The sequence below is a fragment of the Echeneis naucrates genome, chromosome 5 (assembly GCF_900963305.1).
Source record: "Echeneis naucrates chromosome 5, fEcheNa1.1, whole genome shotgun sequence".
NCBI classification, from domain to species: domain Eukaryota; kingdom Metazoa; phylum Chordata; class Actinopteri; order Carangiformes; family Echeneidae; genus Echeneis; species Echeneis naucrates.
In genome coordinates, this window is record NC_042515.1 from 16894834 (window position 1) to 16919503 (window position 24670).

At 38.3% G+C, this 24670-nt stretch overlaps 1 protein-coding gene across 1 annotated transcript in view; it reads left to right on the forward strand.

The window, feature by feature from the left end:
* Window positions 1-24670, forward strand: part of chchd6b (coiled-coil-helix-coiled-coil-helix domain containing 6b) — a 46422-nt gene that overhangs the window by 16828 nt on the left and 4924 nt on the right. The window contains exons 5-7 of the mRNA XM_029502683.1: window positions 2180-2263; window positions 7807-7877; window positions 17026-17161. Of these exons, the coding sequence (XP_029358543.1) occupies window positions 2180-2263; window positions 7807-7877; window positions 17026-17161 (291 nt within the window). The remainder of the gene's footprint in view (window positions 1-2179; window positions 2264-7806; window positions 7878-17025; window positions 17162-24670) is intronic.

The window sequence follows — 24670 nt, forward strand, 5'->3', positions numbered from 1 at the left end:
TTAGGTTATATTATGTCTTTACTGCTGTAGCACAGCTTCACTCATCATCCTTTTCCTAAGTGCGCATAAGTGTATATTTTAATTCCAGGCATATAATTGTAAACTTCAAAGAATGAAACGTACATTCTAGTGAGATTTCCTCTCATCTGTGTACACCATGTGCATGTTATCTATCCCTTTATGCACTATAGCCATCATATGCTGTGTAAGTCAGACTGTACAGCTTCTCAATGTTGATATCCCTCTTTATCTACTGCACACGCTCCACAGCATGACCAAACTCCTGACAGACGCATGCAAACAAGATCCTAAACCAAGCCGCAAGGTTTTCAGCTTAATCCAGTTTACTGGCATTCAACTCAGTTTTTTTAGATTCCAATGTGCTGAAACCGGTATAAATAATAATAAAAAAAATTAACTTCAAGATTTGAGTATTTATTTTCGTATCATTACATCACACCATATCTTTATTGGTGAATGTATGTATTGCAAGTGTCCACGCAAAAATATGGGATAATTGCTTTTATCGTCTGAACTTCATTGTGATTGGATCATCTAAATTGATTAGTAAGGCAACACAGCAGCGTAGTTGTTAGCACTGGTCATGGGTTTCCATGTTCTCCCCGTGTCTGTGTGGGTTTCCTCCTGGTACTCCGGTTTCCTCCCTCCATCCAAAGACATCATATTTGGGTTAATTGGTGACTCTAAATTGTCCGTAGGTCTGAATGTGAATGTGAGTGGTTGTTGGTCTCTGTCTGTCTCTCTGTGTGTTGGCCCTGTGATACACTGGTGACCTGTCAAAGGTGTACCCTGCCCTCACCCAGAGTGAGTTGGGCTGAGTAAAGATACTGAGCTGAAGGCATGGTGAAGGATCACAGTACTGTAGCGTGCTTGTGATTCAGTTATGCTGATGTCTTCACAGTAGTTGTTTTGTTGTAAATTGGGATTGTACACATTTCATACTCTTTCTATCATTTTATTTTTTTCATCATTATTCTTTATTGCATTAATATTTGTCTATCTATTTATCTATCTATATTGTGAAGCCTCCCACTGTTAAAAAAAATATGGCTCCATTACAAAAGTCATTTTGCAACTTTGGGTAAATATTTGCTCAAAGTGAAACTTTTATTTAAAATCCCTAGTGCATGCACATTTCTAACTTCAAGCTTAACTGGCAACTTCTTTTCACAGTATATCTTTTTGATGTCTGCCTATCTAGTTCTGCTTGCATGATGCTACACCATGGCCCAAACTCTGGGTCTTCCTACTGCCAATTTGCCATCTTGCTGCCTGTTAAAGCTTGGCCCAGCGGGCATATTAAAGTATTTCTTCTCATCATAATGCCAGCATCGCCATGTCTACCCCACTGCTGCTGTGCCAGTCATATGCCACCTCAGTAGTTTTGTAAGTTCTGTTACAGTAGATCAATAGATTACTTTAATGTGGAGATGTGATGTGATGTCATTTTCATGTACAGTATCATATAGATTTCCACCATACTTTTGTGACATCATGATCATAAAATACTTCTATCAATCAGAAAGCACATAAAACATTACTGGAATAAATATACATCAACATAATATAAAAAACTAAATTTGGACCTCTTACAGTAGCCCAGTTATGTTTTGCACTGAAGTGGAAATGGTTCCAGTAGCTTGGAAGCCTGATTTGTAGTCAAGAGTATGTTTTTCTTTTCTTATTTGTTTAGTTTTTTTTTTTTGCATTAGTTTTTACAAGAATGTGAAGTGAGAGTTTACTGATACCTGAGATATTTGCTCAAGCTGTTATCTTTTCAGTGACTTTTTATTTTTTTTATTTTCTTTATTTTTTTTAGTTTGTCAGAAACCACTTGTATACAATTGTATTGTCTTTTAAGAGTTTGACTGTGGTTAGTGTCCTCTGTATACTTTGTGGAGCAAGATCTTAAGCAGAAGAACAGAAAATGTGGCTTTAGCCTTTTACCTATAGCAAATTTTTACCCACTTATTAAGAATGACAACTGAAAAAATGTCTATAGAAAATGTTTAATTATTACATGGATCAGGAATTGATTTTCTTCTTCTCATGAGTCCTAAAATAGGTCTGCATATGTGATATTACTGCAAGAAATTGTCAGGTCTAAAGGACCGCTACAGTCAGAATAAAATGTTCTCTTTTTTCACCTTCTTCTCAGGCTAAACAACTGGAGAGCAAAGAGAAAGAACTGCTCAGCATATCAAGCTTCTATAAAGAGCAACTAGACATCCTGGAGAAAAAGGTAAGGAATGCTCTTCCCACAATAAATATGCATACCATCAAATGAAATGGAGCTCATTCAAAACGACGCACAAAAAATGCTTCCTCCAGTGTGTGCATTAATTGCAATCAAGATGTAAAAAAAAAAATGGTATTAACTTTAAGAAATTAAACTTGTGCTGAATGAAATAATGGAGAAGCTGACATTAGTTTAGTTAGATTGTGCATCTTTCTTTTCTATTTTCTTCGTGGAGGCTTTGTGAGCAAGATGCTAGCACTTAAAATTTTTTGACATGTATAATGAGAGACCTAACTAATGAGATAAAAACATCTTGTAGGCTTTTACTGAAAAGAAGTCTTCACACATCAGGAATAGAAAAACAAGTCTTAAGGCATATTACTTAATCTCTTTGGGGAGTAAAATCTTGAGACACAAGACACCCTTCCCTATCTTGGAAATGTCAAGCCCACATAGTGGTGTCTAAATGTAAATGTAAATGAATTGAAAGTTTCAGCAGACAGATGAGAGTCACGACTTACTGTTGATGGACCAGCACTCAAGAGAGTGCAGTCAGAGAGCCTCCGCTGCCTAATCAAATGTTCTGTGCTTTTCTCGTCACTAAAAAAGCAAGCAACTCAATCTTTTCATGAAATAGGAAAAAAGGAATAAGAGCAGTTTGTTGGGTGCTTTTAAGAAATTATGACCCATGTTCCCTCCACCTGAGCACTAATGCACAGTTGATATTTTGCACCCTTTAAAAGCCACCAGCACAGTTTGATAAATGTTGCTTGCTTTTTAATGAGTAAACTTATGTTTTTTAAAAGATTTGGGATAAGCAAGGTTGGTACTGGTTTATGATTGTAGGGCAGGAAAAAAGGCCTCAATCTCTTAATTATTGGCAAAGGCTAAACAAAATCGCAAGCAACAGAGGAGTAAGGAGTGCAAGGAAAATAAAGGTTTGAAATGTTTTTACAATGAATACAGAATATAGAGGAAAGATAGAGCGAATATTTAGATTTTTTTTTATTTATTTTTTTAAACAATACCATTAAGAAGTGGTTAAAAAAAGTACAGGCACATACACACATAGGCTTCCCATCTCCACCACATTGTCACAACTCTCCCTTCAATATTCAGGAGACACTCTTTGGGACTTGACTGCCCCACCTGCCCTCTCCCCCAACTCTTCCTCCCTACGGCAGTGCCCATCAGGCAGACTGAGGACCTTATCTAGTCCTTGGCACTCAGCTCCTTTAGGCCTCTGAGAAAACCTTTTACATAGCCAAGTTAAATGGAAGAGCCCCTTGCACACCATACAGCAAGCAGAATACGCTGCAATGCTTGACGGAAGAGACTGATTGGCAGAAGAGCGGAGGAAGCTCTATCTTTCTCTGCTCACCGCCGCTGTCCCTTTTTCTATCACTTTTTTTTTTACCCCTCACTTGCTCACAGCTGACCTGCATGTGGATGAGGGAGTGAGAAAGATGAGGACTGAGAGCAAGAGATAAAGAGGCTATATGGACTGAGCATTAAAAAGACAGTCTATCCTGAACCAGCATTCACCTCCCTTTTTCTCTTCCTTCATTTTCCCATCTAGCGCTCCATTCATCCAGGCCTTCTCTTTTCCTTGCTTATCTTTCTTTTATTTTACTCTCATACCTTTTGCAAATTCCAGTTGGGTTGAAATAAATAGCGACTGAAAAGCTGAATTGTCCCTGAGACGGTTCATAATCATAAAAGTAAAACACAAATTCAGAAATAGCTCACTTTACACGTAAATGATGATCCAAGCATGTGAAGAAAACTTTGTTACTTTATCAGGGCTCCCTTTTCCATCTATCCCATGTTTAATCTGATTTTACTATATCAGTGGAAAGCAGGGATTTTAAGGTGATGAATGCAATCATGTAAGTGTGAGTAGCAGTCTGTGCTTTCACAACAAGCAGATGCGCAGGCACTCATGCACATCTAGTTTTGTTTCAATGTCTTGATGATCAGAGGCAGAGATTTAAAAATATATATAAATATAAAAGCAGCCAGATAAGACGGAGAATCCACTGGTAATTGGTGTGTGATTTTTATTTATTTATTTTTTTTCTCCCCTGAATCAACATTTTACTGTGGCTTAGTAGCAGCCACTTGTAATAGGCTAGTAATTGTGTGTGTATGTGCCTGCGTGTGGCTGATTACCTGTATGAAAACACACAGAAACACTCTGTGGTGTCCAGTTTACTGAAGGGATGAAGGATAATATTGTGTTTGTCTAGAGGTTGTGGATGCTGTGTGAGTCCACCACAGACACAAATCAGAAAGCAGCCTATATGCGTTTGTATACATGAGGTCATGGTGACAGGTTTGTGTGCTTGGTGTCACTTCAGATGTAATTGTGATGGCGTGACCAATCTGCTGCACAACTTAGCTTTTCCCTTCTCACCAAACAATAAAATACATTCCAAGAGTGAAACTAGCCCAAACACACCATGACATCCCCCGTCTCCTCCCTTCCAGGCTTTTCTGCTCCCTCTCGTTTATTCGTGGAAGCCTCTCTAATCTCTGTGAGTGTACAGGTGGAGTATATCTGTCTTCATGTGGCAACATACCCTGCGATTCTGTAAACAAGTCTCATTTTAAAATTCACCTCTTTTAATCCCCTCTTCTTCCCTTTGTTGACTGCTACTTCTGAAAAAAAAAATTAATCCGCCTTCGTTCAAGTGTAGAGCGTAAAGAAACCCCTCCCTAAAAATCCTGACATCAGCCCATCTCAATCCACAGTTGCTGGAGGGTGTTCAGATGAGTGTGCATGCAAGGATCATTTGAGTACAAGCATTCAAATACAAACACAGATTTAGTCACACACCTGCACGTATGCAAGCTTACAAACACACACACATGGCACACGTGCAGTCACACTAATCCCCTCCGTGAGCCTTTCCAACACCCCCTAAACCTTGCTTTCCCCCATTGAGAGTTATCATCTCCCCCTTTCTGTCTCTCCACATTGGGCCCATGTCCCTCTGGGTGCAAATGGCTGGGAAGAGCTCAGTGTATGTGTGCCAATGATAGTGGTGCCACTTCTCTGTGTCATGAGGGCTCAGCTCGGGCTGTTGGTTGGGGTCTGCTCTGTCAGTAGACACAAAAACATGTTGATACACACAAAAACAACAAAAACAAGCTTGCCTTCCCCAAAAAATGAACAGGATAAGTTGAACCTGCCAGTTCAAACCAAACACTGCCTACCTTCTTTATGAGCAATAGCAGAAGCTTGATAATTCCACAATGTCCCTCCCATAAAAATCAGTCTTACTATGGTTCTCACTCTGTGTACATAAAAGTACAGTGCTTGAGTCTTGCTTTGCATTTGTCTTTTATTTTGTATTAGAAAGAGGGAATATATTTTGGCCAGAACAGGCAATGTGAATTACTTTCCATTCAAAAAAGCCCCAGATTCCCAATCATTTCTCCAAAGCGCATGACTTGGAAGTTTCTGTTTTCATTTTCGACATGGCTGAGTGAATATGTGTGATTTGGCAACAGCAAGAAATATTGGTAGCATTGGTTTCAAAAAATGGCACTGTTACAAACTTTGTATTTGATAAATTGGTTTCAATCAGCCACTTTATTATGCTCTGCATTCCCTGCACCCGAAACTCTTTTAGCTTTGGCAGGGTACAAACAAGGACAAGGGTCCAAGTATCTGACAGAGGAAAAAAAACATATGAGAAGATCCTGCACGGGCTTTCCATTATTGCAAGAATGTGAATTGTGGTCATTTGTTGGAGATACTTTATGGGATTAAGTCTCTGTGAAGCCTTTTTTTGTTTGTTTTATTTGAACAGTGGATGTCCCACAAGGCAACCACAGACTTTTAAGTTTAAGATCATTATTCCTCTGAATGTTCCCAGTGAGTCCTTGACCTGAGGCTAAAGGTTGAGTTGCTTACATGTGGCTAATTTCTTACTACCTGTTCCACGAGACTCAGGCTAAGAATTAGGTAACTCTCCTCTAAAAAGAAGTGTAATTTACTGTTTTTAAATCAAGGGCTTGATTACTTGCACTTTAATTTAAAACAGCAATTGGTCATGTTTAAGGCTTAGAACAGTAATTAAACATCTGAGCAAGATGTCTCCTGATGGATGAAGTATACCTGTTCTCCAGTCTTTGGAGCTACCAATGATACACCCTTGCTGAGGTGTGGTATTTAAACCTAGTCTACACATTGGCATAGGGGAGATTTAGTGGCAACAGCAGTCTAATCCTGAGGCCTCTCCCAAGATAATCCAATGTAACACAGCCAGAAGACCTAACTGCAAGGGATAAAGCCTTACACCTAGGGATGTTTGGCATTTCCACATTATAAGTTAGTGTGATAGTCAAAATGGGACATAAACTCAGATAAGAAAGGCAAACAGTTGTTGGACACATTACTATTTTTTCTTCTCATGCATATTGCATGTAGTATTTTTTCCAGCCACTTCAACTTCCTTTTCAGTCAAGTGCTAATTGTTTGTTTTGCTCGTTTTAAAAGCAACTGAGGTTATCAGAGCTTTGTTGACACAGGTAAGAATAGGGATATCATTCTCATTTGGAGATCACTTAAGTTATATACCAAAAACATGCAGTTTTCTTAATGATAGGCACTTCTGTCATTGACATAGGTAGATTGCATAATTTATATTTTGCTGTTTATTTTTTAAAGAACAGAACAGGAAAGGAAAGGATCAAGGGGGAGTTTATTACATTGTAGGGAATTAAAGAGAATGATGCCTATGACATTGCTAAATGGATCAACATGAATTATGAGATATGAAAATGACTAGGGGGCACTGAAGTAGGAGTACAGAGCTAAGATTTTGGAGGGTTGTGTTTGATCCCATCTCTTTCCCTGCTGAGTCACTTCACTTTATCTTCCTTTTCTATCACCCCTCCTATTGGAAAAATGGGGAATAATTAATTAAAAGAATATACATGGGTATTGGCAACTTATGCAGTTTTTGAAACAACTTCCTAGTCAGTGCAGTCACCTTGTAAACATCTCAGACCATGATGCGATGTAATTAATGATTTGACCATTGATTACTAAAATAAAGGTTTGCTGTAAATGACCTTGCCCCCTAGGTATTAGCTCCATCTGTGTAGTAATTGCAATTCAAATGCCACTGTGTATTACACCAAATAAAACATGGAGCACCAACAGTACATCAGCGGCCATTACAAGCATTCAGATTTGTAAGCAGAGCTGTAAAAATCATTTAACGAATGTGACATTTTGGATGGTGATTTATACCTTTTAGTTATCATCTTTGGCTTATTAGAGTTTGAACTGAAGCTTAAAAATTTTGTAATTGTGGTAACAAGCTCTTATTTGTAGGACTTAATTTGAGGGCTCTGACACTTAATGTGATCTGAAAATTGAATAATGTGAAAGCCTGGAAACAAGTTCACACAAGCAGCAACAATCTGAACAGCCTGATTTATATTCAAAATATAAAGTGAAGTGGAACTTCTGCAGAGCTGTAAAATTTCCCTGAATTGATTTGCACCTTTCTTTGTCTCTTTGTCTGCAGAACTTTGACAACTACAAGGAGACAGCAGAACAGTATGACCAGGCAGCTGCCAAAGCTGAGGCTCACATCCGGTAAATACTGTGAATGAACTTTACAAAACAATTTTGTGTGGAAAGAAACATTTTCAATAGTCATTGCGTTATTGCTCCCTTACTGCTTCAGTACAATTATGTGTTTACAAGACTTTTATGGGGAAAATAGTTGTCCCAACCAACTGCATTGCCAGTCGCAGTAGTTTTGATCAGAGAAAGAAAACTAGCTTTAGATGTCCAGACAACATTTGCTAAGTTTACAGATGTGAACATACTGAGCAATGGTATCTAGCTGTTAATGTGAATGCCACACTGCATCCTGATGACAGTCAAAACATTGTTTTTCACACATAATAGTGATTATTTACTGTTATCACTTCTAGTGTCCCATATAATAGTATTGTAACAAAACCAAATTAACATTTCACAGTTTACCATTCTTTTGATCAACAATGAACCAGTGAAACTGTCAAAGCATGATGGATGAAAATACTTGAGAAAATATAAATCTGTATCACTTCTGATAGATAGATTCTCAATTTGTCCACTAAGTGTGGTTTATTTTGGCCCGTATCAACGTGTTTGACTTCTTGTTCCCCTCTTTTTTTTTTTATGAATACTGAGAACATTGCACTAAGCTAGCCTAATAAGTCCGACTGTCTATTTTTTCTTTGTTTCCGTTTAAGTCAGCTGTATTCTCTCTCTTTTCTACCTTTATTTGAAAATTATATGTGGCAGAGAAAAAATGAAAATTGCTAAATCTATGAGAGTATTACTTTGTATTTTTTATTCTTTGTTCTTTCTGGTGCTCAGAGAGACATCTTGAATTGTCTAAAGCTGATTAACAGTCTGTTGTGAATGGGGCTAGATTTAATGTATGGATTTCTGTAAAAAAAATGGATGCAATCATGTGACATATCAGGACACATTTTTCCGAATTCTTATTGCAATTTTGACATTAATATCCATTTTTTGTTTGTTTTTTTAGAGCTAGAGATACACTTCCACATTATCATTTCTCTCATCGCCATTACTGACTTGGTCTTTTAACTCGGACTCATTCTGCTTTTGGATAAACAGAAACAGCAGGATTTCACTAGAAACTGATGTGCTCCTCTGGGATTGCAGAGTTCAGACCTCACCTGCTGTCAAAAAGCATGTCAGTTTCATTCAACACTGAATCACCTCCACACTGGTAGCATGTGGGCTTTATCAATTTGCGGCCATTTATAACACCTATCCACAGCCTTTTATTTATTTATTTATTTTTTTGAAACAGACAAAGCCAAAGAGCTCAGTGAATCCAATTTAGTCAGAAAGCTATTAATTTCCCCCTTTGCCACGTGCAAAACTGATGAAAGATGGCTAATTAATCCAGACCCCCCCCCCCCCCCCCCCCAACATGCTCATTCCTCACCTCCAGGTTTTCATTACCATGTAAACCTTTTCACTTTTCTATGCTCTTTCATCTCTCCAGCTAACTGTCCGCTGTAAGAAATGTTCAAGGAAATTTATCATCACACAAAATGTACCTAGCACACAATAATCACAACTTAAAAATCAGAAATCTCCCCGCACAAAATCAATAGCTTGATGTTGGTTTCATTAATACATTTAAATTGATAGTTTGACATTATCTGAAAAAAAAAACAAAAACAAAAACAATCATGATTGTTGAAATAGCTGAATTTGTTCTTCATACACCTACAGTATTTGCAGCATGCAATCTATGCACTTACTTAGTCTGAGACCTTTCCATTGGATAATGAAGGTTGAGTAAATTAGCTGCATATTTCATGAAAGAGCTTGTTTATTTTGAGCTGTGATTGAATTCCCAACAAACTCTCAATACCATGCAGAAATAGGAATGAGGGAAAGGTTACAAAGTCCCAAACAGTGTCGGTTGTCAGTTTGCATTATTATGCTAAGCAAGTGTGAAGATAAAATGCAATATAAAAGCAACCTTCAAATCTGTCTGACTTTTATTGTGTGGCACCCTCCTCTCTGTAGTATTGTGAAATATGGAAATAAACATACCAGTGTTATGATATAGGCAGTCTAGTGCAATCCCAGAAACAGAAAGAGGAGAAGGTAGGCCCATGGTGCTTTTGCCAGCTTTGCACTTATGGGGAGTGACCTCCTCCACACCATGGCCAGCCTCATGCATCTGGTCCATTGAATTCAGCAGCATCTAATTGAAGTCCAAAATTTGTCCGAACAGTTACACGAGCAGTGAATTGTTGTTGTCCACAGCTGCAGAGAAGAGGTTAGAAGATCAATACAGTGTGAGTTTGGTTTGTGGGAATTGTTTTGTCCTGCCAAAATGTGTGGCTTAATATATTATCAGGGCATGCACAGACACACGTTTACAGGGACTGACATATGTGCATGCACACAAACTTCGACTTCCTTTTCACTCTCTATCTCTGCCACACATACAGGGACACTTTGTATTCAGGCAGTCATGTGCTCTTCATGTTCTGTCAGCATTTGGGCACTCTTTTATTGTGCTGTGGTCACACTGTCATTTCACACTACACTGACCACCCAGTAATTATTCTATTTACCCACTGCTAAATGGAGGGAGGGTCATGGGGGGCTGCAGCACAGTCCAACACGCTATGTAGCCACAGTATGTCTTTTTGTTCAGATTTTTGATCTGTCTCTGTCTCCAGTTGTTCTCTTATTGCCCAATTTCCCAAATTCAAAAAATAATTTCCTCTCTTAATTGTTGATATTTCTTTTGCCACAGATGTAACTTGATTTCCTGCAGCCTGATTTCCTTTTTACTTCCATCTTCTGTGTTCAGCACAGAAGGAAATTATTTAAACTTAAATAGTGAAAAAAAGATATACAGTACTAGTCAAAAGTTTGGACATAACTACCCATTCAAGTAAAAAGGAAAGTGTGGTCATACTACTGTACTATATTTTATTAATTAATTAATTTATTTTTATTTTTTTTTTTACATTTTGTAAAAACATCTGCATCTGGGAGTTGTGTCATTCGGAATAGATCCTCATCTTCCCTTGGATAGTTTTGGTCGCAGTGCTTATATTATTGCACCTCTAAGCCAGCATACTGACTGATAATAACCCCCCCTATATTTTTGTGATGTTAACTAGTGGCTTATCTGCCTGGGTTTGTTAAAATTAATAACAACAACAATAATAACAATAACATGGTTATTTACTTAGCATATTTTAAAAACAAAGTGTACTTTGTACTTTGCTTTGCCAGACAAAGCAAAAGCTGTGGGGAAAAAAGACACACAATACAGAGAACAGTAACAAGGCCAAAGTTACCAAGATGAAAGTAGAGGACAATGAAAGATAAATTAAAATAAAGTCAGATAAAACAACAAGGAGACAGTAAACAGACAAGTCAGTAGCAATAAACACACATCAAATAAAAGCTAGTGTTCTGCCTAACCATGCAGAAAAACAAAGAATAAAGTTACAACTGAGTGACACTCATAAAGGCAGTTTGGTCAGAAGGAATATGAAAAATAGATTTGATTTTGGTGGCTGTGCTCAGGATCTGACCCAAAATTGATTCTTGACTCAAAAACAAGGGTAATGGGTCATGTAATATATGACCTTTTACATACGGGGGTTATATTGGTATATATTTGTATTATTATGTATTCCACTGTTCCCACGGTACCATCAGTGTAGATGGTTGTAATTAGCAAGGTATTGAGGATAAAGAACATAACTAGCTTTAATATCATTATGACAGCTACTTCATTTCTATTTCATCATTTTTATTAGCTCTTCTGTATGACTTACGCTTTAGGATGCTTGGATCATTAGGATCATCAGAAACAGAGGTCTGATCCAACTCCATCTACTCAATGTTATAAGATTTGCTCTAAAGCCCTCCAGTGAAGATAGAGCAGGTTGAAGTCCTTTACGCTTTCCATTGCACACAGATGGCCAGTCAATTTCTCCCACCGCACTTGCTTATTGGTCACACGAAGGAGCACCTCTATCAGTGTCATCTATCAAGATTTTGGAATTTGTGGAAGTGTGATTTAAAATTGGATAAAAATAATCATGGTTGGCTTTTACAAAAACACGGAGCTCAGTGGCCATAACAATCCAACACTCCTGATTGCTTTTAGTATTTCTCTTTATTTCCCCCCATATAGTGAAACTAGAGCTAAACACTGACTTTAACCTGAGGAAGGTATTTTGTTGAAAACAATTCAACAAAATGGAAGCTATCTGTGACATTGCCTTCTATTTTGTCCACTGGATAAATCACACCTCCAAAACATTGTCAAGTAGAGACACACGGAGTAGTAAAACATTATCTAGTGCCATTTTCTACTTGGTTCTCGCAGCAACATTGGGTATTTTAGAGGAATTCATCCATTAACCTTGCCTTGGGGTATGACACTACCCATATTCCCCAAAAATACCTCACCCAAGAGACCCACAACATTGCAGCTGAGCTCACCTTAAGATGTTAAAATCCATTAATCCTCTTAAAAAAAAACCCTACTACCCTCAAAGTGTTAGCAAAGACAGAAACTTAGCGGACCTCAGGTGGATGTCTGTGTAAATGCTGACAGTTTGTGCTTAAAAGCCTACTTTTATGTGGGTTTGTTTTTTTGACTATATTTTGAATGTGTGTCTATTCTTGTGTGTATGTGGGTAGCATGTCCAATTAGTGAAACAGACAGGTGGCTTACTGTGAGGATCTCTGTGCCCCCCAAAGTAGTCGAGTGAAAGTCATTACGATAGACAGGACCTGTCTGCGCTGTGGTCTGAAAAAGACTTACCATTAAGACAGAAGGGTGCAGTTGCTTGCAAACCCTGACTCTTTGACTGCCTGCAAAGAGATAAAGGACAGCAGTAAAAAGAAGCACACACATACTGTACTCTTTCAAAAGATCACATTTCAAACCAGTTTAGCCAGCAGTGCAACACGCAGTAGCCCATAAGTAAAGCATTATCATCCAGGAAAATTAATTAAAGCGATAACAGTGCAACCTATTGTGAAAAAATAATGTGTTCACATAATGCCTTGCACTTTTGCTTTATAGAGTCAAAAGAACATTTTTAAAAGCAAAGTGAAGTTATTTAAAGAAAAGGACCTTTCAAATGAAATTACAGTCAAAATTGGAAATGAAATTGTTGATGATAAAAAAGCTGGTGATGGGAAGTGATAGCAGCTAAATGCTTCAAAGAGCATGTCTCACCTCACGTCACCCACAACTCGAGTGAGCCATCCAACCGCAAGTTCTTCTGATTGAAAAGTTATCAGTGATGAGATGTCACCCGCAAACACACATGCACATGTGCACCTTATCTTGTTCCCGCATGTCACCTGATTTAATGAAACACTCTCCTTATCCCCTCCCATCTCTCTCTATATATATATTCCCACAAAGTGAGTTGGGGGGATCAATCAGTCAGGCTAACTGAGTGCGAATTGTTCTCCTTCATTCCTATCTCCCCTCACCACTTCAGCTGTCAGCATATAAAGATATGGGCGGAGTTGTGTCTGTCTTCAGTTCATAACTTGTAGTTGTTTTTGATTGCTCTTCATATTTCTAAGTGCTCGGCGGAGTTGAGATTAAGTTTAATGAAGGTTTTGGCTGTTGTCATACTGTGACATGTGAGTTTAGGATTTAAGTATGCCGCATCGCTTGGCAAAGGAGGACAAGTGATTATTATGACTACCAGAATAATTATAGCTACTCAGTGTTGTCAGTCCCTGACAGGCTTCATGAACCAAATCTGTAGTTCTGATTTCATATGAATCCAAAATAAGATTTCTGCCTGCCTAAATATAATGTTGTGGATGTTATCCTCACGGCACCATCATAAAAGCTTTACAAAGCCCCTAACAATACATAGATGCATCCACTGTCATTCCTTTTGATCTCACCCCAGCCATGACATCTTTGATCCTCTCTTCTCTTTCCCTCCACTCAGCGTAATATTAAAAACCAAAAGTACAATGCCATGGCTGCGGCTTTAAAGGAACCCAAATCCTCGTCATCAAACATTAATAACCTTTCAGACACCACACACACACATGTGAACACACCAACACAAACAACACCAACTTAGACACAGAGAATAATAAAATGCTATGCCTTCACAATCTCTCTTTTTTCCTCTTATTGCTTTATTCCCCAATGTCACGCTTTGCAGTAGCGCAGAACTTGAGCTCTCTTCATAAAAACCACACACTGCCAAGGTGAGACAAAAAAATAATGAGAAATTTTAACGATTTGAGCCTAAATCATGCTCCCCCAACTCTCCACGCATTTATGCAAAATGTCAGTGGCAGAAAGCACTTGCTGTGTTGTTTTGCCTCCTCCCTGAGAAAGTTAGCTATCAAACTAGCTGGGGCGGCTAATGTTTTTCTAATAAGAGCTCACCTTTAATTTCAGTCAAACGAGGCAGTTGGTGCAGATTAGCAGAGGCAATTTTCTGCTTCAGATTCCATTATTAAAACACTCCTGCTATCAGAAAGTTTCTCTCGTTGAGTTGAGAAAGGAATGATTTTTTTTTTTTTTTTTTTTTTGAGGTTGAATTAAATACCTTGAGGCTATTGTTGCTGTTATCTTATTTTCTCAAGGAGTAATTCAGAATGCTGACCTGTTGTCAGAGTCCGAAGTCAAACATCAACCAGTTGTATAATTTTAATCATGCGATTGAAACTCTTCCCAGTAGATTTTAAACTAACACAACACCATTTTAATTTTCAGCCAGACAAATTTTGTTTTGAAGGGCTGACCGTTGTACATTCTCTTATTTCTGTCTCATGTGGATAAGATGTCCTCCGTACTTGATGATTCTGTATCCTGTATCATAACATGATCAAGTATTTTATTAATACCAAGCCTGCACCTCAGATGAGAGTATCTGGCTTGCTTTAATATGATTGAGACTCTGTTCATCCACTCTTCTTAACATGTGTACTTAAATGGACCTTATCAATGGCCCATCCAAATGCCAGTTGAAAGAAATGACACAAAGAGAACTAATATTCATCTGCAGCCAAGTGATGTGGCACCTTATTGTGGCAGCAGTACAATAGGTTACTGTTTGTCCATGAGAGTTGCCAGGGTTATTTGTTATTCAGTATGCCATTGTCAACCTCTCTCTCCCTCTCTCCATCTCTCTCCCTCTCTCCATCTCTCTCCCTCTCTCTCTCTCTCTCTCTCTCTCTCTCTCTCTCTCTCTCCCCCGCCATCCCTGGTTGCATTCACTTCCCTTTCCATGAATATTCTCTCCGTCAGTGATTTATTTAATCCTGTCGTTCCACACTCCACTGCACATGCAAGCACACAGACACACATACTGACACTACACAATGCACACACTAGTGCAGAGAAAATTCTCCCACAGTTTGTCATGTGTAAAATTTATCTTGCGCACACACCCACACATACTCTGAGGGATAGCATGAATATATGTGTGTGAGAGAGAAATGAGAGAATCTCAGGTGGTCAGCCTCCCAAAATAAAAGGCATGTCCCATCATGTCGAATGAAGCCATGCATCTCCCTCCTCATTACACTGAACACTAATTCTCTCTCTTCTCTCTTTGTCGTTGGCTCGTTCTCTAGTACAGCCTTGTATGCAGCCTGAAATATCACAGCAGGAGAACGAGATGGAGTGCATTTTAAATTTGCATTTACATAAAGTTGACACCTCACCCACTACTGTCACTAAAGTGTGCACTTTACAAAACTGTAGCTAATAAAGTGTCAAACACCGGGAACAGAATGACGTGCAGGTTCCTTATTCTATTTTCTTTCATTTTATTTTTGACCCCGAAACCATCATTTGATTCATTCAGAGTAATCTCTCATCAAGTGCCATTATTTAGCCACCCTGGAGCTTTCAATCATACCACAGGATCATAATCAGCAGATGGCGGCTGGTTGTTGTTGGGGTTTTTTTTTTCTTCTTCACACTTTATTGACTTTTTAGTCACGTGGCAATTTGAGTTGAAATTTGACAATCTATAATCACATGACAACTGGGCATGTTGATGAAGATCACACGATGTGATAGAAAACCGCAGCACAGCCGCTAAAGAAATATTGTGTGCTTATTCTACTTTATTATATTCTTTTTTACTATCCATTTATTTTGTGTTGTTCTTTTCTTTTGCAAGTTGGCTATGTGTGCATGTGAAATGTTATGCAGCACATTGCATGATAAGTTATGTCTCTCTGTCTTTGTGTGTATGGCTTTGCATGTGTGTGAACATATCCATATTCCAATTCTCCCAGTTATGAGTTCTGTCACAACAGCAGGTAAATTACCACAAGCAACAGAGCACTCAAGGATTACCCTTGTGTAGGATTAGCATTCACTACCTGTACGTGTATGTCTCAGTGTGTGTCTGTTTGTGGGTGTGGATGTGATTGTGTGCTTTTGTCTACACACATTTACTGTTTGTGTGAGTAAGATAAAAAGAAAAGGAAAAGTTTGACTTTGACTCCTAAGCTGCTTTGTGAATGCATAATTCATGCGTCTCCACAGGCTGCACCTTGAAGCCTTGGAAACTATCTTAGCTACTCCAACTGCCGTTAAAGCAAAACTCAAACAATCTCAAGTGTTTTATTTTCTTTTGCTCATCATAAGCTTTCATGACACAAACCAGCATTTATTAGTGCTGCTGTTAAAGCAATTTCAACTCATTTCAAGGAGTCAGTAAGGTTTACTCACCTGTAAATTGTGCCCTTTAGTTCAGCCAGTTCTGGGCTGGTTGTTGTCTTTCCTTTTTTTTTTTTTTTTTTGTGCCTGTTGTAGCCCCATATTTTTTTGATCAGTGGTTTCAAAGCAACAAAGACATTGTTTCTTTTTCTGTGGGTGAACACTTAAGTATGTGCAGCTACACATCAGCTAATGTCATCCTTAGAGCATATTGGTAGTCATAATTTACAGTGCTTTGTCTAACCCATTTTCTGGCAATATATCACACAGTGCAGAATACTAGTCAGATCAGTCAGATCTGTTTTCTGAGTCAATACTGTATAACTGGTAGTAACGTAACAAAATGACTGTTTGAAAAGAGACAATCCATTGAGCTGTCACTAAAGAAACAAGAAGATAATTGCAGCCAAGATATCCGAGCACATACTGGGTGATTTCAGTTGGTGGTGCTGTATTATCATCTCACTGACCGCCCTCTCTGCTCTTTGTTTCCAGGCCCCGGCAGACTGCGTCTGTGTGCACTGAACTGCAGGCCAAGGTGCTCCAGTGCTACAGAGAAAATCCACAGCAGACCCTGCACTGCTCTAGCTTGGCCAAACAGTATATGACCTGCGTCCAGCAAGCCAAGAAGGTAGGCAAGAATATGTGCTGTATAAGTGTGCAAGCACGAAAGAAAATGTTTATACGTATGTATATGTAAATGTTTGTTATTGTTCAAGTGATAGGCTGCTGCATTCTGACAGCACTTCCAATAGGTAGACTCTGATTAAAACCCACACTGGTAGAAATAATCAGTCAACTTAGGTACATCTTATATCAGAACACCTTATTTCAGTCTTTTCAAATACATCTTTGGACATGCGCAGACAGAAGTGTGTGTTGCAATGACTTGAGTGGGGACGAGAGGCTCCTGTCTGCAGATGCTTAGCTATTATCTATCAATAGTCCTGATGTGAGGCTTTATTGGTGAACTGTAGCCTCCATCGATCGTCTGTATGTACAGCATTTAGCAGTGATGTGGAAACTGTAGTTTCAGAGCAGTACCTTGGTTAAACTAACACATTCACATTGAAAACCTGCAAACTGCTGGATGCTCTGCATGAACCTCAGTCACATGCTGCAACACCCACTACCAAAAGTAAACTCTCAACCTGTGTGAAACACTGTGTGTGACAGGCAACTCTGTGCTGACCTACTTTCAATCAATTTCTCTTTCACTTTGTTTTTTATTTGGCCCTGCTCATTCGCTTTGAGTGGCACACTTGGCCAAAGTATTTGGTGTAGCTCTCCTTCCTTTAAAGATATCTTTTTAAATTGCTTGCTGTCTCTGTTTTTTTTATTTTTTTTTATTTTTTTTTGTTGTTGTTGGTTTTTTTTGTGTGTGTGTGTTTGTTTGTTTTTTTTTTTTTTTTCTTTTTAAGACCATAAAAGGATAACAGTTAATTAGTGAGACCTAGAAGGAGTTTGACAGTCAAGTCTGCAGTGGAACAAAAAGGTTAAAAGACAAATAATCCTTTCAATCCTTACACTAAATCAGTTAACTTCTGAGAATAGTAATCTGCATGTTGGTTACTCTGACACTTCAAACAGGAAGCCAAATCAATGTGACATGCTTGTTGAGTGGATTTAGAAGTCACCAAGCATGCACTGTGTTTTGGAACTTTATGATAGGAAGATTACACCGTTATTAGTGTATTAAAATCAGTTTTAGCATTCAGTGCTTTGAAACGCCTTCCGCTTTCGACTGATGCTTTCGCAAATAGTGTTCAGACTCTACGCTTATCTACAAAGTGCTTATTTTACCAATTTCTCCATCAAAAAACAATAATGAATGGAGCAATTTGCACATTATTATCATGACAAAATACACTGATATGGCTCCAAACTAGATAAAAGACAAAACAACAATTGGTGAATTTGGCAGTTTAAACAGTCGATAAAAGCAATCTTTCTTTTTAAACTGGTTCAAAAGATCCATTTGCCAGTGGGATGGTGCCCTTTGGGAAAAAACTGTATATGTGGTTCTAAAGCAGTCAGTGTTGAGAGAGCATGTGCTGTATAAATTCAGATTTGTTGATGATGTTTTCTCTTTTTAAAAATGCAAGCCACTGTTTCAATTCAGATTCAATCAGGTGTATCCCTTAAAGACTAAGTGTGAATCAGCAGAAGGAAGGGAAATGAAAGACTTTATTGACAATAATGAGCTTGATGGGTGTTTGGCCTAAAAACCAAGCCAGATTCAGACCCGCCCTAAATCTAAAAGTGAATCCTCCATGGTTGACCTAGGAAGGACAATCTGCATTATTTTTCAGTTTCTGATACCCCAGAATTGAACGCCAAACTCAACAATTATACTCATATGTTAAGAAGAGTTTTTCTCCCACATTTCCAAAAGTTGAGTTTTATTTTTAATCCCAGATGGCTGCAGAAGGAAAGTCCTGATCTGAAGCATTTTATCACCAAAATCCTCTTCTGTCCAACCTTTCTTTCTTGGGATAATCTAACTGAGATTAAATCTTGCTTTTAAAGACTGACCTGCGCTGCTTTTTTGAAGAGGGTGGGATTTTCAGGTTGACCTTTAAGAATTTTGAAGAGCTCTGTCCCAAGCTCAAACTTAAAGTACCATATAAATGTTTCTAGATTGAAGATATAAATGTGAAAGTATAAAAGAGCTAATATTTTAGTGTCTTATTAAACTATATCCATCAAATATTACCTCTCCTTTAACTGTTTCTCTCACTTTTCCGGGCACTTTGTGTATTATCTTCTCATCCCTTGCTCTTTCATGCTGCTTTCACTGTTGATCCATCTCTTTCTCCTCCACTTCCCATCCTCTGTACATCCCTCTTCCTATATTAAAACCTCTATCACTGGCGTTAACCAGTGCATTACTTCCGATATGCACTGCTGACCATGAAGCTCTGTTAGGTGTTAGCTAGGTTTGGAAAGGATATTCACATTTTCACAAAATGAACTGCAGTTTCAGAACTGAAAACTAAAAGTGAAGGTTCTGTTGGATTTTATTTTGTATCTCTCGCTGCTAAAATAACTTGAATCCATAGTCTCATGCTTCATTTAGAGTATCTTTATCGCCAGAGGCATGGATTGAACAGGGTCATGTGCTGCGCAACAAGAGTAGGCAGACAGGTCAGTAAAAGTAGCAGGGCGTAAAGAAGCCACAGGGAAAAAGAAGATAGAGTGACATACATGTAAAACATAAAATCAAGTATTTTCAAGGCTTTTGAACATGAACAGTAGAACCTGGGATTTTCTTAGATTTGTGGATACGCAAAGAGCATCTCTGAATGCAAACCAAATGAGTGAGAATGGGTCAGAAAGTGAGGGCAGACATGTAACGATGCCCCTGGAAGCTCCAAATCAGTCAGACATAACGAAAAGAAATGAGTGGGCAGTCCCAAAACCCCTGTGGACACACACACTGTCCAGTCTGCCTGTCTATAAATGGATCTGACAGAGCCAGCAGCTTGGCTGTAAAAAGCACTTGCACAAGAGTTTAACTAGGAAAAGTTTCAGCTTTGCTGCAGGTGGTTAAGGGTCAACAGGGAGCAATACATACTGCAGATTTAGTCATGAGAGAGAGCAGTGGATCATATTTTATTATGAAGTATAATGTTCTGCAGACCCCGGAGGAAACACTTTGTTAAGGCTGAGACTAATAATGGCGGTTTTACCTTTTGGTGCCTCTGTCCTTTTTCCAAAAGTGGAACACAAGGTTTGATCATTTATGTCAAGGAGTAATTACATTCATCTAACATGAGCTCATCAGATCTATGTATTGTACATGTTGGACAAAAACACAATACAAAATGTCACATTTTTTGATTCACTGCAGTCAGGAAATATTTGAACAGAAATGACCAGTAAATTAACCACAACAATGGAAATCTTCAATGTAACATCAGATTTTTTAAATGTTAGATTCTTTTTTAAAAACAAAACATTATGAATTACATGGCTTAGCATGAGTTGAAATAAACAACCTCAGTAATTTTCCAAGACCATTTCTCTTCAATAATTGGCAAAATCTGTATGCAAAAAAAAATTTGAGAGGCACTTTAAGAGGGAAAGAGGTCAGTTTTGTTTAAACTAACAAGCTGAATAAACAGGCTGTTCATGGGCAGATAAAATGACGAGTGAGTTAGAAAAAGCATACAATCTTTTCAGGTTTGTGCAACAATAACATGACTACTAAATGGACGGAAAAGCTTTTAGCCTGGTGAAAACCTCCCGACAGCTTAAAAGCTCTGTTCTTTTGTTATCTGTATTTGCTTGTAAGGATTTTCTAAAGAAGACACATTCTTCCCTGTGATTAAAGTGAGTATGCTGTATTTTTCCCCCTAAAATTAAAATTGTCTAAATTTGATAACTTATGGTTCATGTTTCTCCTGAATATAAATGTATTTATTTTTTTCTTTTGTCTTTTTCTATCCATGAAACTTGATGCCTATCAAATACCGTCTGTTTGCCCCAAGCCTAATTTTCTGTCACTTTTCTGGGATTTTCCATATTCTCCTGGCGGATGTTTTAACAGAACACTCATATCCAGTATTTTCATTTAAACTTAAGTTTGCGTGAAGCCCATGCGATCTTTGTCGGAATCTGTCTACCTCTGTCACTTCCACCCAGTTGCCGGTGACTTTTATGTCTTTCCAAGAGTTTATTTGTGTAAACTTGACTGTATATATCTGTGACATTCCATCAGTTTGTCTCTGTCAATCAATCTGCCAATGAAACCACCGTGCTGCTTATCTGTCTTTTTTCAGCTCGTGTCCTGATCTGAACATAACGAGAGTATCTATCTCACTTTCTCTGTCTCCCGCTTGATGTCCATCCAACTCACTATCTACAGAAGCACAGCCTTACTTAGATGTCACTCAAAAGTTATTCAATGTTTTTATGTTGATTCACACTGGTGTGTCTACAAAACAGGCAGATTTTTCATATCTTTTCCTCACCCATCCCTTTTAGACTTCGAGATATGGCCTTGGACTGCCTTTCTACTATTACTCCCCTATCCGTCTCCTGTCAGTGTCTCTGGTCATCAGCTATTGTCATGCATATGGGACCTTAAGTGTGTAAGTGTGTGTGTGTGTGTGTGTGTGTGTGTGTCCGTGTGTGAGTGGGATGCAGGGTAAATGTCATCTCACCACAGCTTAACGTGACCCATTTTTTTCTCTTTTGCTGAGATGTCAGACAGTATCTTATATACTGCCACTTTGGGTAGTAATATATAATGGTCATTGCCAGCAGGAGCTTTTATAAAGTGTTTGCAAGTATGCAGACACTGTATATGTTTGTGTGCATGGGTATAAGCCTGTGAGAAAGTTTGTCCACATTTTACCAATCATTATCTGTCTTATCTTTCAACCTACTTCTTAGTTAGACAAAAGGCAGCAGTCCTCACATTCAATACCTGACTTTTCTTGAAGCACCACTTGCTGTAAGCACCTGCCAATATCTGGCCTGCAGCACCCACCATTTCCAAAATGCTAATGCTAGTGGTATGTCATTTAATACTGTGAGAGCATTGGAGAAACACTTGCCACTGAATCCCACATGCTTAACCTACTTTAACCCACTGGTCTGCTGAACACCATATTTTTTCAACCCTAATGTGAGTTTGTGTGTGTGAGCGTGTGTTGGCCTTTGAGATGCCTGGATAAGAGCCACTCTGTTTCTCTCTTGATTAACCAGACTTTATGGAGCATTGCTATAGCAGCAAAATATGCAGAACAGGGGCATTTGTACATGGTTCTATTTTTAAAAATATTCAGAAATCTTTCTCAATTACAGCCTTTAATGACTTCAGGAAGTATTTTAAATTAGCATCTGTGTTTTACACCAGGTAAAAAATAGACTTGGGGGTGGTTGGAGCGCAGATAAGGGGCTGACAGTATGCAAATGATAATGGAAAAATAGCTATGGTTTGAAAAAATTGACACTGATGAAATCAATACAGTTCTGAAACAGTGGCTGTACCTCTGGTGGATATGAATATTTAAGGTATATTTCAAAAATTCAAGATTTGCATCTTGACTATCTTACTTGAGATAAAATGGCCTCACTTTATCCCTCTACCATCACAGTCTACATTATGAATATGGACATTGTGATTGAAAGTGGATGGTAGCAATTACAAAAAAATGCTGTACCCCGAGGGTCTATCTATATCAATCTGTTTTGTGTTGTTCTGTGATGTAAGAAAAAGGTAATGACCTTGGGGAGGCAGTGACGTGCCAAAATAGAGGAGTAAAAATCTGTAGGAGGGTTAGAGAACACAAACCCACAAAAAAAGTTGCCATTGACAAAGGCAATGAGGATCACATTCACAGCTGGAAGAACCTATGATGTGGTGATGCTAAAACCTGTGTTTGAACAGAGCAATTAAAAACCCTGCTGTTTGTGCATTGCAGTGCTTAGAAATGTCCTGTCAGGATGTAAATACAGCTGCTTGGATAAGAATTCATGTGCTCGCCATCAGTAATTAATGTAGTGACCCTGGAAATAGTTACTGTTGAGTAAAAGATGATGTAGTGAGGGGACATTAGAGAGTATGTGTGGGCTTTTATCTAATTAACATTTCACATAAGAGTCAGGAAAGCTCATTTTTTTCATGAGCTGTATGACCAGGGCTGAATTTAAGGGTAAGACAAAGGTTTGCTCTCGCTGAAGTATACTCTAAGGTTTGACTGATTATTCAATTCATCAATATGATGATTGACAGTAAATTAATATCAGGACTGCAGATCTGTCTATCGTTTCTTCAGAGCATAACATGAATATGAACGGGCAAAAAGAGAGGTTTTAAAAACTCACTCACAGGACATGCCAGGCGTAAAAATAGCCAGTCATAAAAAGGTAAAGTGTCAAGCAGCCTTTCTTTCACAATACATTTTTTCTTTATTCTTTTCTTTTTAAAAACATTTCATTACAGATCGTACCACTCCTGCTGTATCTTCATTAAAAATGTCTCTCTCTCTCTGTCTAGTATCTGCTATTTCTCCCAAAAACACCCATCTCCAATTTCAACAGTCACAACAGCAATCACCACTTCAAACTATTTTTTCAATACTTGTTAAGTTTACTCCATGACCAGAAAGAGTGTGTTCAGTTACTGATCACAGATGTGTACTCATTAAAAACAGGTGGAACAAATTTTTATAAGTGTATGTGCAGGGCTACATTGACTGAAAAAATATGAATATTTTGTAAACATTCTTCCCAGACCTCATCCTTCTGCATCTGAATCTGCATTCAGCTCGTCTACCCACGCCTGTTTAAGTGACGCTGTGGTTAACACTTCTTTTATGTAAGATCTGATTAAATAAGAACATAGTCACATAGTCTCCAATTTGTAAATGTCTGAAAAATGTTGATGCAGGAATGTCGTAAACAGCCTCTACCAGTGCAATGGTTCACCTCTGTTAAACATGCTTTTTTTTTTTAAGTGGAAAAACATTGAAATTCAAGTCAGACCAATAAAAATTACACATTGGAGCATCTAGTTGGTTTTTAAAAAACAAATGAGGTTAGTGCAGTTATGATTGTCAGCATCAAAATTCTGCGTTTACATTATGCGTCAGTGATGGTCAACGGTGAGAAGTGTGTTCACAGTGTCACCAGTATCACCAAAAGCTCCTTTCAAAACCCTGACAGCTTTAGGTAAAGAGTACAAAGACGCAGGGATTTGTGTGTGCATGCGTGTGCGTGTCTACAGATGGATCCACCCATCTTTAAGTGCTGGGGTTTTTATTTTTCCTCTCTTAATGTCACTTCAATCAGTACTGCCATGTGTGTGTTTCTGGGTGTTGTGTGTGCATGTATGTGTACATCTGTGTTTATGTCAGCATCTGAGAAGCTTGTGCATCTGTATAGAGCACCCTCTTCAAAACATTTAAGTTGACACAAGCTACTTTTTTCCTCACTGTCACAAAGGTTTGCAGGCAGCCATCCTTTTCCAAATATGCTACCAGGAGTGTCTTAAGCACCTTTAAGACAACATTCAGTCCCAAAAATATTGTTGCCCATAAAAAACACTGCTATCTCCCTGTCCCCTGAAAGTAGTAAATCCTACAAAAAAATCTACAAAAACCAAGATGTTCTCAAACCTGTTTAGTTT